Here is a 20,725-nt window from a genome sequence, read left to right as displayed (position 1 = left end):
GGATCATACAACAGGATGCCACCGACAAAAACTATGTCATCATTCCTTGACAGAAATTACATCATGAGCCCTCCATACTCAAAACCTTTAATGGCTTCCTGTGTAGGCCTAGAGCAGACAAGCCAAACTCCCTACCTAGCATGTGATTCATTTCCAGTCTAGGCCCAGCCTAAATTTTCAGCCTCATCTCCTGCCCCACTGTGCTCCAGCCTCACAAACGCAACACAGAATTTCACACTCCCGCCCCCTTTAGACTTTTCCACCTTTCTTTTTCCTCTGCCTAGTATTCCCTAGCATTCTTAAGGGCTCAGTTCAAATGTCTGTGTGAAGTTTTGTGTGGTTAATGTCTGCCTCCCGTCTGTGCTGCTGTGACCATGAGGTTCAACAAGTAGGACTTGAGACTGGGGACTGGCTACAAAAACCAGGTTCGTTTTTCTTTACTAGTGACAATTCAGATTTACTCTTGACAGCTTGTTTACCTCTGTCCTTTTTGCACAAAAACTAAGGCAGGTCTCAAGATTTCTGATAGACCAAAAAAGTAATCCAACTGCTTTTAGTTCCCCAGTCTCAGTTCAGTAACAAATGCCACACAGGTCGCTCTCGTAATGCAAACTGCAGGCTTCATCCATGGATTCTCCTCTCCTCCAACTTCAGTCCGCTGAGTAGGAATGAAGATAGAAACTTACTATCTGCCATGAGTTGCAGCCTCTGAACCCCCAGGGCTGGGTCTGGAGGAAGGAGAAGCAGCAAGAGCAGACACTGTTTTGAGTTGGAATTGTTGACCCTTTTTTGGGTCTGGCAAGCAGCCAAAGGTGGCTCTCTCTGGGATCTGCCAAAAGGCTCTTTGGAAATGTCCCCACTCCTCACCAGAACTGGGGATTTCTCACCTGTAGTTCCCAAAGCATCTCTCAGGTCGTGTCTGCTTCCATTCCTAGCCACTGGGCCTCTGGCTCATGACTATAGCCTCTTCCTACTGACGTCTCTTTGCCTCTCCAGGGAGCCCTTGAGGGAAGGATCTTAGACAAACTAGACTGCCTCTTGTGTGCTTGGGCCCAAGCCTAGTCTATGGTAAACATTCACCTTGGATCCATTATTGAGAGGAGGCTGGTTAGTTACTTCTAAGTGCAGCCCTCCTGTGACCCAGCCACCTGCCAGGCAGCTCCAGGCACTAGTCCAGGCCCATACAGCATCCCCTCAGGAGGTGTCCTTGAGGTCCTGAGCACCAGGTTTAAGGCAAGGGGAAGGTGCCTCCTCCCCTGACGAGGGCATGAGTGTGACTCACCAGCAATACTCCCTGAAGGAATCGTCTCTCAGCTTTCCAGCTGCCGACCTCCCTCAGCTTCTGGCTCCTGTACTCTCAATTTGAATAAGTGCCTAAGCCATTTTACTGCCGCTTTTACTAGGTTCTTATAGTTGGTCCATCACCTCGCTGTGGAATGTGGAGTAGTTGCTGCCTCTTTTCTCGGCACTTTAACCAAAACCAACACTAACCTAGTTCGATTTCATCATTCTGTTACACTGTACATATACATCCACGAGAGTGTTTACAACACTGCTTTACAGTTATGTTTTCCTTCTTAGAATCTTAGCTTTTTAAGCTCAGGAACTATTTCTACCACTTTCGAATTGCCAATGTTTGGCACATGATACATTGTGCTAATTGAATGGATGATACACTGGGAAAATACCAAGATTTAGTTTCTGGGGGAAGAAAATGAATTTTAAATTCAGTGACGACATGAGGGCAGCTAAAAATATTGTGAAGGGGACTGGATATAGCACTCTTAAGCAGATGAGCTTAATTGTCTGGGCTCAAATCTTGGCTTCACCATTTATTAGCCACATGGTCTTGGGCAAGTTATTGAACCTCTTGGTTCCTCAGTGTCCTAACCTATAACAGAGATAAAAATAGTATCCACCTCATGTTATGTTAATTAAACAAGAAAATACCTGTAAAACCCTTAGAACAGTGCCTGGCATGTAGAAAGGACTTAATAAACATGTGTCCTCTTCACTGGAAACTTTGAGAACAAATAAGCTCCACAGCGAAGTGAATATGGAGAAAAATAATTAGAAGGCAAAGGATTGAGCGATAGCTCCAATTAGGAGGGGGGAAGAATAGGACAGAAAAAAGTACAGAATTCATGAATTGTGTTACCCTTATTTGCCTTTAAAGTGATAATGAAATCAAATGCAGCAAATTGATTAGGTTGGACCCAAGTTTTACTCATACATATTATCTTTGTCATTCAAAATAAGAAATAGTTTTCATTGGAGTTAAGTTGAAATAACGTTCATGTAATTTGAATATTAATAGTAGTTTTCATTATTACCACCAAATGGCTTTTAAGTGCTACTGTTCATAACACAAGGTAATAGAGAGTAGTGAGCATGTAAACTGATGATCTTGAAAATAATATTTGAGGGTGGCAGCCCAAACAGGAAAAATAAAAATGAGCCACTGGCATTCACAGTACATACTTCTCCTTATCTTCTTTAGATTTTTTTTTTTTCAGTTTCTTTGGTGATATTTAATCCGTTTCATCAGAGCCTGTCCTTGTTTAATCTCAAGCAGGGCAGAATGGTAGAAGGCCAAATAGAGTAACTTAAGGAGTTACGCGATCTGGAGAATTGCAGTTGTAGGTCACCAGTTTAAATCTGCCCTGGGTTGGTAGAAGGCCATTACCATCTGTCGGCTGTTTAGTAATTAACATGAAGTAGGTGTCTAACAGTGTCGGCTTTTAAGGTAGAACCCGACCTTATGTTTGTTGTGCTTTTTTATTTGGATTGATAAGCTGAAGAGAACTGTGAGAGGTTATGGAATTAATACATTCTTCCTAGACAGCCATCTGTGTTTCTCCTCCATTCTCCTTACAAGTTCATGGCCTTGCTTGATGTATTTTCCAGTGTTTACCTGGAGAATTGCTCACGTGGAAGAAAAGGGGCACCACTCTTATCGTGCTTCTAATTACCATCATAATTTCCCACAAATCCTTAAGCAGCCCTCTGTTCACAACCAAATAGGTGAGTCTCTAAATGCTGGTAAATATAGTGCAGCAAGTCAGAAAGCTCCGCAGAGCACCACCCGCATTTTCAGTCTCTGCAGTAAGCAGATTGTGTATTTAGCAAGCAACGAACCTGAAACCCGCTCAGTGGTTGGTTATGATATTTCCTTCTTTTACAGAATATTGAATCATTTTGTTAAATTTTGTATATGATTTCTAGGCTAATCAAGAAGTGTTTTTGAGGGGAAGGGTATAGCTCAGTGGCAGAGTACATGCTTAGCATGCAGGAGGTCATGGGTTCAATCCCCAGTACCTCCATTAAATATAAATCAGTTAATAAACCTAATTACCTTCCCCCCAAACAAACACAAGAAGAAGAAAAAAAAGAACCATTTAGTTAAAAAAATGAACTATTGGTCTCAGTTGTTTCTGTTTTGAAGCTGCGGAGTATACTTTTGTCAGTCTATCATCTGCAGTTGCTAGAATCAGCTACGGCTGCCTGGGGTGGCAGTGGGTGTCTGTGCCACATTTAGCAGTGGGAGATGCATTCCCCTGCCTGAACTGGGGGAGTGATTAATCTCAGGGCAACTTCTGGTGCTCCAACTCTTCAAGACTGCTCTTGGTTTTGCCGCCAAGGTTTAAGGGAAATTAATTGATTTTTTGGCCCCCTTCCATTTAAGACATATAGAATCAAGAATCAATGTTTCACCTGGGGTAGGATTCTCATGTCCATATCCATTGAGTAGCATGGATAGTGGATGATTAATAATAATAATAATAATAATAATAATAACTACAATAATAATAATAATAAATAGCATGGTTATGCTAGGTAGTAGTAGCAGTAGTAATGGTGACACTTCATGAATCCTCTGTAGGTGCTGTCATCCAAGATTTATATCTATGGTAGATGAACACTGCGTGTCTGTAAAGATCCTGAGTACTTAGTGCTCAGTTTTCCTTTGTCACTCTTAAAACAGCTGGACAAATCCATCAAAGTCGTCTCTTCCCAGCTTCTCAAACACACATCCTGCAATCTAAAAAAATCTTTAATTTCAAGTTCAAAGGAAAACACTAGATTAAGATTTTAAAGGGTCAGCCTGGAGCTGTTGCAGCTGCCTGCTTTGTGTAACTCACCATCAGAGAGAAGAGAGGCAAAGGTCAGGGAAGTACTCAGTGGAGGAACCAGGAACAGATGATTTAGAAAGAGCTGTGAGCAGGCTTTTTGGCTTTTGTATTTTTTTGTTTTCTCCATCCTTTAATAATACCAATGAAGCAGAATTTCCAAATGGATCGATATGCCGCTGAGAAAAATATTGATCAAGCAGCTGCTTCATTTTGTTTGTTTGTTCAACTCCCATCTTTGGTGGCAGCCAAAGTTTGCATTTTGAAAGTATGAATCATCTGTAACTCCTTGGTATTTCTGTGTGTGGAAGAGAGAGAGAGAGCTTTGCTCACTCACTGTTAATAAATGTTTATGTCTGCTCAGCTAGCCTGGTTACCCTCAGCTTGCAAAGGCATAAATCACTGGCTTCTGTCAACTCTGGAATTGACCCACAGATTAAATGCAGATCACCGGGAGATAGGTGCAGCTCCACGTATTTTTTATTTTTAAGAAATCTTCCCACTCTGATTGCTCTGCCTGAGCTTGCTAATCTTTTCTTGTTTATTACCCCAGTTCATTGTATGGATAGCAAAGGATTCCAGATTACTCCTTCTACACATTTATGTCAACTTGTGTTGGGAAATAAATCAGCACTGAATGTCACAGATTGAGTTATGAAGGTTTGTCCTTTAGAATAGGCAGCAATTTGATCAAATGTATTTAGAAGAAATTTTCTGAAAGTCATTTATTAAATTTTGCAAATTTATGCCAAGAATTGGGAGTAACTAAGTATACTGAATTTAGAAGGACCGGATCTTAATCTCTCTGATTCTACTTCCAGTTAGGCTGCTTCCTCTCTCCTCCATTTACTATTGATAAATATCCAATAATAATGTCGATTTTCCTAGTTAAACAAACACCAAATGGCCCTAATGAAGACAACATTAGGTAAATCAACAACCCATTAACGAGAAGCATTAAGTCAGAACAGGAGAGTCTATTAATTTTCTTATAGCTCTTGTACATTATGCATTTGTCAAATTCATCATCCCAGTGGACACTAGGCAAATATCCAGGCCTGAATAAGAACTGGAGCTTTCATTCCGAGATTCTCCTGTCACCTGATAGTATTGCCACATATTGTTGAATCATTATTGGAGAATAAAGTTTATAATATCCAAATTATGGGGAAAAGGTAAATTAATTTGTCTGAAAATGTAAAGTCATAACACAAGTTGAGGCTAATGAAAAAACTCAAAGACAAATGTGAAACGGGTGATTCCATTCAAAGCAGATTTTTTTTTTATTGAAGTGTAGTTGACTTACAATGTTAGTTTCAGGTGTACAGCAAAGCAATTCAGTTATACATATACATACATTTTTTTCGGATTCTTTTCCATTATACATTAATAAAAGAAATTGAATATAGTTCCCTGTGCTCTACAGTAAGTCCTTGTTTATCTATTTTATATGTAGTAATATGTATCTGCTAATTCCAAACTCCTAATTTATCTCTCCCCTGCTGTTTTCCCTTTGGTAACCACAGTTTATTTCTATGTCCAAGAGCCTATTTTTGGATTGTAAATACAGTTTTTATCAAAGCAGAATTTATTTTTAAATGTGCTTTTGGGGAATATAATCCCCTGGCAGAGCAGTATCTGCCTACTGTATCACCCAACATGTCTTCCATAAATTGGGCACCCCAGAAAGAGATTTCTACAATTCAGTCAATGATTTCCTTTTTTAGAATGTAAGGACAAACAGGAGGAAATCAGATGCACTTTTCAGAAATGTGCTTTGCAAATCACTCCACTGGAAACAATCTGGTCCGTAAGGCGGGATTTGAGGACCGGCTTTCTAATGAGGATAAACCTGAGCTCAGTAAGACTTGTGGCAAGTCCATGTTCCCATGTCTTTTTCCATTAAGAATCGGAATGTTAACTGTGATTTTCTGGCCAGATTCCAGCTCGGTTAATTGCACGCTGTCTGTCTAAATTCCCTTTGCTTGGGATGTTCTTCACTTTGGATTGCATAGCTCTTATTGTCATGTTTCCCCCAAGAGGTGGATACATGATATTGTAGACTGAGCCAGAATATAATTTGTTAAATTAGTAAGAGTACTTTGGGGATGAAGGGTTAAATGTAAGTAGTGTGCTTCTCATAATTTCCCCCCAATGCGACCTATTTGTACAGTAATTAATGTGGAATAGCATTTGTGAAACATGGAATTGAGCCAGCTCACCATGACAAGAGTGGCAATAACACAGACACAAATAATTCTGACAAATTCTACTAAAAATAACCATTCAAACAAATCCTGGGAGCCTCCCTGCTTAAAGCACCCTTTTTTGGTTTGTGTGTGCTCTGAAGGTGACACATTTAATCACTGAGTAAGTTAAAGTGATATTCATTAAGTGAAATTTATTTTTTTCTATATACATATCAACAACTCAGTAGCATTTCCCATCGCCTTTGTACCTAGCACAGCCCATGGCGCAGTTACTTGCATAGTGACAATCACTGAGGTAAGGTTTCTTAAATAAATGAATGAAGATAGGGGACGAAAGAAGGAAGGGGATTAGCGTTTACTGATTTCCTAAGATTCACCAGTCTTTTTTTTTTTAGTTGAAGTATAGTTAGTTTACAATGTTGTGTTAATTTCTAGTGTACAGCATAGAGACGCACCAGTCTTTAGAGTAAGTATGTTACTTTTACAATCTCATCTAAGTCTCACAATTGCCCCATTTCACAGATGGAAAAATAGAGGCTCAGAGAGGCCAAATAGCTTCCCTAAGATGAAACCGCTTTGGTTTTCAAAGCCAACAACATTGTATTATAAAGCCCCAGCCCTTTTGTCCCTCAGTATCTTTAGCCTCCAAAGTTATGCCTGGCATTTTTGGCCTTAATTTGAGGAGGCAAGTCTGAAAGCCTCAGATACTGTGAAAGTCAAGCTGATCCCCACAGACAAGGTTAACAACTGCCCTATGGAATTTTACATTGTTATTCTTTCTCTCATTACTCCAATTCAAATCTGTCACTATTGCCATTTTAGAGTTGTCATAACTATTGCCAAGTAATTATATACTTGTCACAAAATATACCATAAATTGAATCTTTATGAATCTTGGTACAAAGTGGCTCAAATGTGAATTCTTAATGAATCCAGAAAATAATGAGGAAAAAACAATCTTTAAGCTCCGTAAAGTTCACTCACTGTGGTTGAATCTATTGTGTTGACTAGAGAAAATGCACTTCAGCCCTCCTGCACCTGGACTGTGTTTATAGCCAAGTTTTCAGTTTTTTAACTGGCATTAAATTACCTAGAAATTGAATGTGTGGAAAATGACTGAAATTCATTTTGCCTCATGAGAGAAATCATTCTCTTACTATTTTGATTTTTTTAATAAGCGTGAAAGTCTGTACCGTGAAAGACCATTAACCCAGGATGTAGGAAATACAGATTTCTATATGATAATAGCTATAGCATGGTGAAAGGCTTAGGGAACACAATGATATGTAGGTTATAAGTGAGTCAATTTCTAGCCTCTGTGCCACACATCTTACTTTTAATCCAGAAACTCCTGTACCAATATATTTTATTTCCAACTAGACAGTGGCTAATTTATGGCTTTGCCAACAATGCCATTTTAATTAATTTTATTCATCTTATTTCTCTTTCCTCTACTCCCTCTATCTCATCTGTTTGCATTGCCTCGATTTTAATTAAAAAAAAAAAACCTTCCTCTCTAAGGAGCAATCTGAAGTGGCAAAAATAATCACTTAAAATATTACAGTCATTAAAAAATTGGCTGTGGTGGAAGCCATGCATTTTCAATTTTCCTACAAATGATGTTTTAGCTTCCTTTTAAAGTGCACTTTGTATCTGAATTGTCTGCCACCAGCCAGCTTGGCTATCAAAAGTGGTCTTCCAGCTGGGTGGGCTGAGTGACAACTCCTTAATGGAGGAAATGGATGGCTCTCTGCTCATGTGGAGGGAAGGCACACCGGGCAGATTTCACTCCATCTGCCACCAGCTCTCTGCAAGCTGGCATTGCCCGAATGCCCAATCTACTCATTCCAACAAAAAGGATATCGTCAAAAATAAATTGCAAGGCTACAGATGCCTGAAAGAATCATCAGGGCCATTAGCCTCCAGGGAGATACTATTAAGAGGGGCCTCAGTGCTCATCTTTGATGAAAACCTAATTAAACTATGGTGGCGGCAATTGCGAGGACTTTCCCGAGTACAGAGGTGAAGTCAGGAACGTTTGTAGCAGAGCATAGGGAGCAGCCTTAGGAAACCGCTGTCCTGAATTGTGGCCACTGACTTGTTACACTGAGGAATTTGCACTGATGCTTCCTGTTGATGGTTTTCTGAATGGCAAATTCTTGTCACTTGGTTACACTGTGTTCTGCTTTTCAAGTCAAGGAAACTCATTTCACACAGCAAAGCAGAAAAATATTTTTGATTGACAAATAGAAATAAATAAGGACTGTATTTAAGGGATTTCTAAAAATTGGAGATTTAGTACTTAGAAATATAGAGTGTATATAGCATTGATCAGTGCTAAAATAATGAAAAACAAAGTAAAAATAATTATAATTTGCAACATAACTAATGTAATTAGGAGTATTACAAATAGAAAGAAATATGTAGAGCCATCTGCAGAATTTATACCTTTATCTTACCTTTAAAAAAAGCTTAATTACCTGATATATACTACCATAACTCTATCAAAAGCTGTGACTCAGGAAGTCACATGTTATTCATAATCCTTTGCTCAAGAAAACCTGCTATTCTTTTACTATATTCAAAATATAATAGTCCTGAATTCCAAAGTATTCCTGTTTTTATCATATCAGGAGCTCATATATCTCACAGTTAGACATTTAACCGTCTCATGAAGTTGTTTCTATTTTGTCATTGCATATAAATGGCATGAGTTTGAGGAGATGCTGAACAAAAACTGCTGGGTATTAAAATCACTGCGAGCAATTTCCTGAAATGTTTTTCATACCTTCAGTTCACGTTTTCTCTGGGTTTTTAACATAGTACATTGATGCTATACAGTGCAAGTTCATCTGTAAGAAAAGTGGCAACAGACATCTTCCATTACTGAGTTTTCCTAAGGAGAGTGTTTGGTGATCTGCCAAAACATGGAAGGCTTTAAAGTTCTAATTGATGGTTCTATATCCCCTGAAAATAAATGAATGTTTGCAGTACTTTTACCATATTGTACTGTGGGACCTAGTCTCTTAACTTTTACTAAAGGTTTTAATTAATCTGAAGAATTTTGATGACTATCCTAATGAGAAACACAATTAAAAATAGATTTAAATATTCTATTTCTCAGTCACCTACTGCAAAGAATATATACTGCTAAAGGAATATAATAGCCTATTTTTGAAAAAAGTACATATTCAGAAATGAAATAACAATTATTTTATAGCACTTAGAGTTTTAAAAAAAACATTTCCATGTATTGTACTATTTGTGTTTCTACTAGCATGTCTGTGGAATAGATATATTGGCCCCATTCTACAGCCTAGGAAATTGAGGCCTAGATGGGTTAAATGACTTGTGCAAAATCATGTGGCCATTAAGTAGAGAAAATGCATTGGACCATGCCTTCTGATTCCAATCCCCAAACTCCTTGATGATGGACAGTACTGAGTTTTCCTTCCTTGTCATCTTGATTGTCTTTGGTTTCCAGTACTTTGGTTTTTTCCAGCCTTAATCTCCTCAGTTTATATGTGCTGAACTAATTGAGTTAAGTTCCAGGGGAGAGTTCAAGGCCATGGATTCCCATTCAGAGGCAGAGATGCAGTCTCAAACAAGCAGAGGCATGGGGACTTTGTCTCAATCTGAATGCATTCAGGCATGAATTCTTAGCTTGGAGAGCATCTGGGAAGCCAGGCCGATTCTAAGACGTTGAGCCCCCTGTGACCAGTTCTAAAGTACAATCAGTGTAAAACTCTAACTAGCCTTGTAATTGATGTGGGAATCCTCAGAGTGAGAACCCTGAACTGGCCCCCTACCTTTCCCAGGAGTCCTAAATACAGGGCCTTTACATAATCAGCTTCTCAGTAGGCCCATTCCTGTCCATTCCTGCTCACAGGGCTCAGTGAGTGATTCACCAGTTTTGCACAGACTGTCCCCTATTTTATGGTCCCAGTAACACCCATCTCCTTGTAGTACCCTTACTTCAAGCCCTGAAGACACTGTGTTCCACTTGCAATGGCTAACGCAGAAACTGTGCCATGATCTCCTTAGCACGGTGGGAGCAGAGCAAGCCATCCATAGCCGTGTGTGGGTTCAGTGCATCTCCAGGCCCCGCTGCCCAGAAAACGTCAGCCCCATGTTGCTCAGAGATGGAGGAGGGGGTGGTGTTGAGCCACCTCCTGCTGAACTGTGGCTGTTTCCTTTGGGTGTGTCACCACCTTTCTTTATACTAATGTGTCTCTGTACTAAGACTATGAAGAAGAAAACATTCAAAGAACAATACTTCTCCCCCTCCACACCCAAAAGGACATTATACCGTTATATACTTTTAAATTGAAATATTGATTATTCTGTATTCAGATGTACACATATTTCACATGTGCCTTTTCCTTGGACCATTACCCAATGTCTTTTGCATCAGTGTCAGAGTCCTTATATTAATTCCAAATAAACATGGGCCACAGTTGTTCAGGATTCCAGAGTGTGAAGATAATTGTGAAAACTGTTACTTAGAGCTCAGCAGATTTACTGTTAGGAAAATCTTTATTATGCTGGTTAGCATTCATTTTCTTTACAGAGTGTACAGTAGTAGAGGATGCTTGGGTTTGCCTTCGCTTGACCGTTTCCATTTCCTGTTAAATAAACTGAATCCTAGTTTTGATCAGTGCGTGTGAGTTAAGGATCGCATGTAATGAGCTCAGTTTAGCACCCATGAATAATCTGTCTTTACTGTGGGGTGAGGAGGATTGTCAGGCGGGGAAGCACGCCACACACTACAGTGTTATCTGCGAGGGGAGCAGGCCCACTGGGTGTGCCTTATGTCTTAGGGCTGTGAAATGACTCCCCCGAGGTCAGATGCTCCAGCTCTCTGGAACTGCTGGAAGCTTCTGGGAGCTTTTTCACTCTTTCAGTATAAGGGTGTGATTTCTCTCCCCATTCATTTTACCTGCCGTAATCAGTTTAATTGTCCTAAAACATTTCTTTACACACATCACTGCTCTGATTTAGAACATCACTGCCAACAGAATATTGCCGAGATCTCTTAGACGACCAGGTAAGATCTTTTACAGTCAGGCTCCCGTCTAATTCTCAGAGTTGTGCATACCTGTCACCTTTGTCATCATTCATGTTTGTCATCCAGCTTGAACTTTTATCCACCCTTTAAAGCTGGTTGAAGACCTGTTCATCTGTGAAGCCTGCTCATCTAGACCAGCCCTGGACACAGGGATTCCTACCTTCCTTCACTCATTAGCACTTAACATATGCTGCCTTTGATAAATTTCGAGTAGACGGAATTTTTTTAGAGCAAATATTAGGTATTATTATACTTCATTATAAACCCCTTCCCTCTGGTACCTTCCTGAATGCCTCTTACGTAAAAGATTAGTTCTCCATAAAAGATTAGTTAATTACCTGAAGGGCATAACCATATCATTCATGACTCATTTATTGAATTATTCAATAAATATTTTTGAATTCCTACTATATGCCAAACACTGTGCTAAGACCTGGAATACAAGGACATGTTCTCTGCCCTACAGAACTTAATAGGCACTGGGCTTAACTGATATTCTCTGCCCAGCTATTTTTCTTTATTTCTATTTTAAGAATATATAAAACTTGAAAGGATCTTTGGTCTTTCATTTATTAGCCTTTCTCTACCTGTGACATTACCAAAAATGATTAATGCAAAAACTTTTATTTTTAAAAAGTAAAAACGCAGTTTACTCAGCTCAAGAGTTGGATTTTGCCATTGACTATTCACTTTAAGCTGAAAAAATGTAGGCTAAATAAAGCATCACAAAAATTATTTTTCTTTATTCTTTGTAAGCCTAATGCTCTTCTGGAGAATAACAAAGCTTGTTGTGTGGGAAGGGATAAATTGGGAGATCGAGATTTGCAGATACTAACTACTATATATAAAATAAATAACAGGTTTATACTGTGTAGCACAGGGAGCAATATTCAATATCTTGTATAGCCTATAATGAGAAAGAATATGAAAAGGAATGTATGTATGTATATGCATGACTGAACTTTAGTCTGTACACCAGAAACTGACACAACATTGTAAACTGACTGTACTTCAACTAAAAAAAATGTTATATACATTAAAAAAAAAAAGTTTGTTGTTTATGAGCTCCTCATTGGGGACATCATGCACTTCCTAAGTCTGATGAGAAAATTTTACTCAAAAGCTTGCTGAAAATATATGATCGTAGCAGGGATTACTTTGACCTTTTCTGTATTCCATGTTTTGATTAGCAAGCTATTCTACTCATATCCCGTTTATAGACAAATTGTGAAAGGCTTGAATGGCAAGCCAGAAATATATGGAATATTGAAAAGGTCAGTGTGATTTAGCCCATAACCCACAGTACTGAGAATATATGACAAGTCATTATCACACTTAATTCTCACAACAAGGACTGTGGTAAAGACGGGAAATTATTCCAATTAAAATATTCTTGTTTCATACTGAAGGCCAAAGTGACAAAGCTCAAATGGCCTCTTGACTCCTTTTTTGTGATAACTTAATAAGTTAGAAAGAAATTGTAATTGAATTAAACAAGACGAAGAAAAGAGGTAACAAGCTCTTTTGATTTCTGAGTCCGTCGTAGAGGGAATAATATAATGATTTTTCTGAAAACTCTAATTATACACGAGTAAGACAGATACAACTACAAAACCAATTCAGTGGCCACCCCATGCCCGCTTTTTATCTACAGCATAGCTGTCAATCAGATGGGAACTCCATTTATTTCCATGGAAATGAAGGCAGTGAGTTCAATTTTGCCACCACCCGGGACGTAGATCTTTCTACAGAAGATATTCAAGAGCAGTGGTCAGAAGAATTTGAGAGCCAGCCTACAGGGTAAGTAATTGTAATCTCCCATGCTGTGTATAGCACTTAACATTTATTCCACTGGATATATTTCAAAAGCATATTGTTAAATAGCAAAAGCATACTTAAATCAATATTGGTGATTCTTATCATAGACAAGCCAAAAGGGGTACATTTATCTTAAATATTCTTTATTAAGTAATCAACTATTTTTATGCATACTAAAAATTTGTGATTGCAGGTCCCTTTTAACTTCGGTTGGATTGCTTATATCTCATCTTTGTTTATTCAGCTTTTACAGGGAGAAAGTTTTTTTTTTCACTGTGTATAGAATATAGAATCTTTCTGCTACTTTTATATTGAGACTTTCGGTTGTCTTCTTGGGGTCTGAGATTTATAGCTGTGGTAACTTGATTTTCAGTAGAGTGTGGTTTTGATCTCTAAAAATTGTTTAGGGGATAAAATTTACCTTTGAGAGATTTTTACAGGAGGAGTATGGGCTGAGGTTGAAGCACTGAGAATGATTTGATGGTAGTATTTTCTGGCAATTCTGAGCTCTGTGCCTTCTTCTGGGTCCAGTGTCCCTAAGATATTTCCTCTTAATTGAGTAGCACTTTCAGAAGTTCAAGTTTAACAAAAATTAGTAGGTTCAGATAATCAAAATTCATAAGGTAGTATGAGTTGGAAGGAAATTCTAGAAAATTTCTGGTTCTCACCTGGCCCTTTTTTTTTTTTTTTTTTTTTTTTTGGCAGTAAGCACATGTAATCAGAACACCAGGTCCTTACTGTTTAGTGTCCTTGCTTTCATGTTTTCTAAGACTATGATGAGGATGAATGAAATTAACATAAAATGTAACTTCATAATGAATATAAAATAGCAATAATTCAACTGTTAAATATGAGAAACTTTTCCAGAACACAACATTTGACATAGTCATGCCTCTCTGATCTGAACAAATTAAATCAAAACTGGATGGATTTCTAAGTGCCTGAGTGGCAGCAAGGCCACTGTCGCTCTCTTGGGCTCCCCACTTCCTATGCATTGCCCAGAAACTGCATTTGGACCCAGTGAGAGGGAAATCTGACCAGCAGCCTGACCCACTGCCGCTGCTGCTATGACCTTTTGCTGCCACATCAGGGTCTCTCACTGTTGAAAGCTAGGTTTTTACTGTGGCTGATCCAGTCCTGCCCTTCTGCGCCTCAGCCTGTGGGAAGCCTCTGAAGGAGACTGACACTTTGAGGTACCCCACCCCCTCCAGGGCCTGCCATTGACCTCTCCAAGCCTAGCAGTGATGCTTGGGTTCTTCAGTCCACAAAACCCTTCTCCTCTGAGGTTCCTGTCACCCTTGAAGTTCCATATCCAGTGTGTCTCTGGTGTCTCTTTGCGGGCCCAACAACCACTCTCCTCTTTTCCACATCCAGGATCGCCCCAGGAGTCGGGCTGCTTTCCTTTGTAACCCAGGCACTACCGGGGCTTTGATGGGGTCCTGAATTTTGGCAATGTGCACAAGGCTTCCTTCCCTACCTTCTGGAGATAAAAGACTCATCACCAGCATATCAGTTCTTCCTTTCTGATTCCTGATACAAAAGACCAATTCAGATCCCTTTCCTGATGATGGAGTTTGACTGCTTATGAGAGAATCCCAAATTCTGAAGCCCAAGACCCAATGACCTCCACTCCTTCACCTCTCCATGCAGCAGTGACGGGTCATTCACTCCAGTGAGACCTACATCCCCTGGGAACTCAGATGATGCCCCAGTGACATCCAGACATCCAGCCTCCATCCCACTAAAGCAGAGAGGGAAACCTAAATTTAATCTCCAGTGGTACCACTCTGATACATAGTTAAATCCCTTATCCCTTCCTATCTCTATCTATCCATCTCTTTCCTCAGAGTCTTCAGTGTCACTTACTTTTATTCTTTTGGGAAGAGACAAAATTTATTTTTACCTATAGACTTCATATCCACATATTCCCTCTCCCAGAATGCCCTCTTCTTTTTTTTTTTAGCTTGTTGTATTATCAAAGACCATCTATAAAAGAACAAAATAATGCTTTACTGAATAGATTAATGGTCCATATAGCTCTGCTACTAACATTAGTGAAGACTTAATACAAACACACAGAAATTGAGCTTAGAAAGGAATTGATTTGATATTAGAAGAAAGCAAACATATTTTAGGGAATTAATGTACTAGTCCAGAAACACAGCTGGCAAGAAATATATTCCAATGAACAGATCAGATATTCTGTTATCTCAGAGCACTAACGATATGAGAATTTGTGGCTTAAACCAAAACATTCATCCTTGAAACAAGCAAACAAAAAAGACCTTAAAGTATTTTTGCTTGACAAAAGAGCGAAAGTCAATTCAGACGCAGCGGAACATCAGCAAATTCCATTCACCCAGTGACTCAGGTGGTTTACAGTGATGCTCTTTTGCCGCCTCTCAGTGCTGAGACTACATCAGGGTTTTGGTCACAGTTAAGAGACTGGTGCTTTCGGGCTGTGACATTGTCAGCCGATTTCTGTTCCAATATCATAGAAAATGTGCTTGACAGAAGCACCTGTGCCTCTCTAATTGGGATCCAATTAATTCACCTAAATTCTAAAAGCAGCGTAATTATTCTAGCAACCACGCCTTCGGTTTATTTGTAGCTTTCCCCCTAGGATAGCAGGCCACACACCCACCCTACCCTACAATTACCTCATTTATGCACTCATCTGGTGAACCAGTTAAATACATTGGCATTGTATTACAGAGGTATAAAAGGATAATGACAGAATCTAGAATTTTCTGGGGATGGTGATCAAATGCTGGGTTAGTCTGTAGAGTTGTGTGTGAGTGTGTGTGTGCGTGTGTGTGTGTCCTCTCTGAACCCCCGCAACTCCCAAATGGTGCTTTATTGATCTAGAAAATAATGCTGATACAATAATTTTTAATCAAAGCTCCAGGGGAAAAAATCTTGTTACCAGATCAAATTAATGTGCAATATTTTTACCTAGGGTAAGGACTGACAAAGAAAAACAGATTAGGAACTTGGTAGTGAAATTCTTGATGTCTTTTATCAGCCAGATTGACTGAATACCCGTCTCATTGTTCCCTTCCACCATCACCACCCACACAATTTGTCTTTATAAGCTCATCTGCTAAAATAGATATAAACTGTAGGTGGTAAAATCCCCATTCTATTCAAGAGTGACCAACTGAATCCATTGCATCCGGCAGCTTTGAGGTCACTTTCTTTGAAGAGAAAAAAAGTAAATTATTAATATGAATATAATAGTTTCATCTCTTATAACAATCATGAGAGAAAAAGAGTATGCAGTCCTTTCTAATATCTTCAAAACATTTCATGTGAATGACAAGAAAAAACAATGTCATGATGACATTTTTTTGGAATCCACTTGCCCAAATATTCCTGTTTTCCTGCTATTTGAATCAAACTATTTGCTCTCAGATCACAAGGATGCAAGAGCTGTCTGCCTTTCATATCACAAAGCTGTATGTTGATAGGTTTATTTTAAGTGGGATTTTAAAGTATTTTTTTCTTTCTTCCGAAGAAACACATATGTTAACTTCAGCAAGAGAGAAACTGTAATAGATACACTGATAATTTATGTGAGTCTTTCTGAACTTTAGTTTAACCTTACAACACAGCATGTAATTAGCGACTACCATATCTCACCTAGCTGAGGCTGTCTCCAGGTGGGAGGGGGCTTTGCGGAAAAACACGTTACAGAAGGATGGAATTTGTAAACTTGTGTTTCATCTCAAATGCAAACATTGTGTGTTTTTACTCTTCAGTACCTTTTTAAAACTATCTGTTTTATAGCTATCACCAAAGTATTCATGTTAAAGAGAAGCTCCACAAATGTCATGGGTGTCAGACTATTGAATCAGGACAGCATGTGCTAGTCTTCCCCACTTGCCCCAAACCTTTGGAAATTGCAGAAAATGAGCAAATGAATCTATCATGACACTATAAAACAAGAGCGTGTGCCCTGGTTGAGTCAGAAATTATGAACTATTGCACAAAAAAAGAGAGAGAGAAGGAAGGGATCTGATGGAGGGAGGAAACAATAGCCCCAAATGCATGCTGAATAAGACGCTACAAAAAGGTCATAGGTCCTGGACACAGGAATCAGAGGGTGCTCCGGGGTCCTGCTGTAGGGACGTCCGGGCAGGTGAGTGTCTCACTACACTGGCTCTAGGACAAGCAGCGAGCATGGACACTGGGGATGGAGAAGCAGGGCAGTGCCAAGGTGACTGGAAGCCTTAAGAAGAATAAAGAACCCCCTTGGTGGCCCGCACTCAAGGGCACATCTGCCCCCACTGGTGGGCATTTTTATACCACAACTAAGGGAGAATAGCAGGAACCAATTTAAGCAAATGATCTAGAATCATCAAATCTGAGGGAAATCCACTCTATGAAAAAAAAATCATTGAATTGAAGAACTAAGAGCTGAAAAAATGAAAGTAGCAGAATAAAGAAATGGAGTTTTTATAAGAAGTATAATTAATGCCCTCAGAGAGATGAGAGAGCGTACTGCATTTGTGAAATTAAAACAGATTTTATGAGAAAAAAATGGAGATGTGAGAAGTAAAAATGCATGATTGTTGAGACAAATTTAATGGATTTTCTTCCCTCTGAATATCAGTATAGGCATAGCTGAAGAACAAATTAATAAGCTGGAAATTTGAATCTCAAAATCTTTTCTAAAACTTTGGGTCATTGGATATAAGAAAAAACAAAAGTAAAGTATAAAGGGAAGATTGGCACTTCTAACATTAGAAAAATAGGAATTCCAGGAGGAAGGGTCAGAGGAAATATATGGAATGAAATATGTAAAGAAATAATTGAAGAAAGATTCCTGAGATTTAAAAAAAAAGAAGAAAGAAAAGACATAGTTCCTATGAATGAAAATGTTCAGCAAGATGGATGGAAAGGTATCCAGTCCCAGACCACCAGGGAAAAAGTTCATAATGCACGTAAAAGAGGAAATCCTGGAAGCTTCTAGATGAGATCATTGTACTCTCCTTGGTAGCACTAAACATAAGTTTTAAAAAATGAAGCAGTAATCGTAACATTCTGAGAGAAAATTATTTGGAACGTAACGTTCTCCTCCAATCAAGTATCATTCAAGTACTGAGGAAAAATAAAAACCTCTGCAGACATACGGGGTTCAGAAAGTTTGCTACCTCCAAACACTCAGAATTACTAGAAGATGTATTCCTGGAAATTAACCTATGAGGAATATGATAGATTCAAGAAAGGATAGTGAGCAAGGAAAAAAGTAAAGCTTATAGTTCAGTCCAAGTAAGTATTGATTATTGAAAACGTTTAATAAAAATTTGGAATTAAAGCCCAGAAGACTTCAACATGAGAGATACAGAGGGAAACTGACAAGAGAAGAAGGAGGAATTAAAATACTGCCAACGTTCTTAACTTGCTTGGAGTGAGGATATCAGTTTTGGGCAACTCAGTGTTAATAGGAAACTTTAAGGGTAAATATGTGTGTTGAAAAAATCAGGTTAGCCAGATACCGGCTACGTAACTTCTAAAGCATGAGGTTAACATAGAACAAAGAGGACTTAGTCCAGTAAATGCCAGGAAAGTGACAAAAAGTAAATCATAATTTAAAAAAAAAGCCAAACAGGGTAAATAGAAAACAAGACAAATCAGCAGGAACCAATCCAAACATATGAGTAATACAATAAATTTGAGTGAATTATAGTCATTTATTAAGTGAGATTTTCATAGGAAGTTTTTAAAAATCAGCTATACATTTACTATTTATGAGAGCCTCAAACAAGAATAACACTAGAAGTCAAAAGTCAGAAAAGAGATACTAATATAACAAGCAAATGCAACAGAAGAAGTAAAGAGACAATATCAGATATTCAAATCAGATAAAATAGAATTCAGATTTAATCATTAAAAGGGCTAAAAAGAGATATTTTACTCAGCAGTGTGTAAAGAGTATTTTGCACAATGCATGGCACATAATAAGCAGTCAAGACTTAAAAATTAATTTACAGTCTAACTATAATTATTGCTGGTAATGGGATATGACCAAAATGGGACTCAAAGAAAAATTATACTCATGGTAATTAAGGAGATACAAAAGAAACACAAGCAAACTTGAATAAGCCAATGAAACCTACATTGGTTTCTCTAAAGAAACCAATGAGATGTCATTAAAATAGATAACCTTAGTTAAAATGATCATTGGACATATTTTAAAACCACGGATGTACTAACATGAATCAGAGTCAATTTGTTGCAAGCTGTTAAAAATCTTACTTCTAACATGTTCTGGTTTGCTTCTGATGTGGGTTCTGACATTGCTTTCTATTTATAACTTTTTATATTTTAAAACATAAACAGTAAATTTTCAAATAATAAAAAAAATAGGTTCATAGAATGAGGTTTACTAAAATTGTCCTGGAATTCCTTCATAGAAATTTTAAACCCTTCTTTAATTACATCACATTTACACAACTTCTTTGCTTTTGGCACTGCCATTCTTGAGTTGGTTAATAACCCCTTCCCCACCTCCAAACCAGTTGTCCATGTGAGCATCCAGAATACAGCAGCTGTATGTAGGTCCTGAAGAGAGGACCTTCTTTACTGAAGCCACAGAAAAAGAAGAATGAAATCCAAACCCTTCCTAAGAGACTTAATTCCTCACAGATTGGCGCAACATTAGCCCATGATAGGGTTTTTTTGTAGAAGGTATTATTAGAGGCACTGAAATGTTCAGATGCCCACTTCTTCAACATGTCTTTGTTTTCCATAGTCTTTCCTCAGTAGTTCACCGGATCAACATTGACCACATGGCAATCTTTTTTTTTTTTTTTGAGGGGGAAGGTAATTAAATTTATTTATTTACTTAGTGGAGGTACTGAGGATTGAACACAGGACCTCATGCATGCTAAGCATGCACTCTACCAGTTGAGCTATACCCTCCCCCACCACAAGGTGGTCTTGAATGTCTAGGAGTTTACGTGAAGGAAGAGCAGAACTCTGAAACCTCAAGAAACATAGCTAGGGTTTATCTTTACTCTAGAACCCGTCCAGGAGCATTAGGAAATTGAGAATTTAATTCCTCAGGTCCATAAAATATGCAAAATAGTATAATTATTTAGTATTGTATTTTGAAATACGACAACAGAATAATGACCAAATACGGTTTGGCATATACATAATAAAATATGGTACCCATTTATAAAGAGTTAATATAACCTGGGAAAGTGTGTATATACTCGTGTAAGTGAAAAAAAGCAGAAAAAAACACCATCTGTATAATATTATCACAACCTTTGGAAATATACATATAAATTATTAGAAATAAATATACTAAAATATTAATTGTGCTTGTCTCTGGGGTAGTACGGTTATGGGTGATTTTTTTCTTCCACTCTTTCTGTTTTCCAGTTTTCCAATAATGAGAATATTGCTATCATAATAGAAAACAAGTAGAATTTTTTTTTAAACTTTAAAAAATATTTCCAACTATGCTTATCTAGAATGACTTATGC

At 38.3% G+C, this 20,725-nt stretch overlaps 1 protein-coding gene across 1 annotated transcript in view; it reads left to right on the top strand.

The window, feature by feature from the left end:
* RELN (reelin) overlaps window positions 1–20,725 on the top strand; it is a 440,736-nt gene that overhangs the window by 257,934 nt on the left and 162,077 nt on the right. The window contains exon 11 of the mRNA XM_072965186.1: window positions 13,063–13,208. Within this exon, the coding sequence (XP_072821287.1) occupies window positions 13,063–13,208 (146 nt within the window). The remainder of the gene's footprint in view (window positions 1–13,062; window positions 13,209–20,725) is intronic.

The sequence above is a fragment of the Vicugna pacos genome, chromosome 7 (assembly GCF_048564905.1).
Source record: "Vicugna pacos chromosome 7, VicPac4, whole genome shotgun sequence".
In the NCBI taxonomy this organism is placed as follows: Eukaryota; Metazoa; Chordata; class Mammalia; order Artiodactyla; family Camelidae; genus Vicugna; species Vicugna pacos.
The sequence above is the reverse complement of the archived record's forward strand: the minus strand, read 5'-3'. Positions and strand labels throughout refer to the sequence as shown.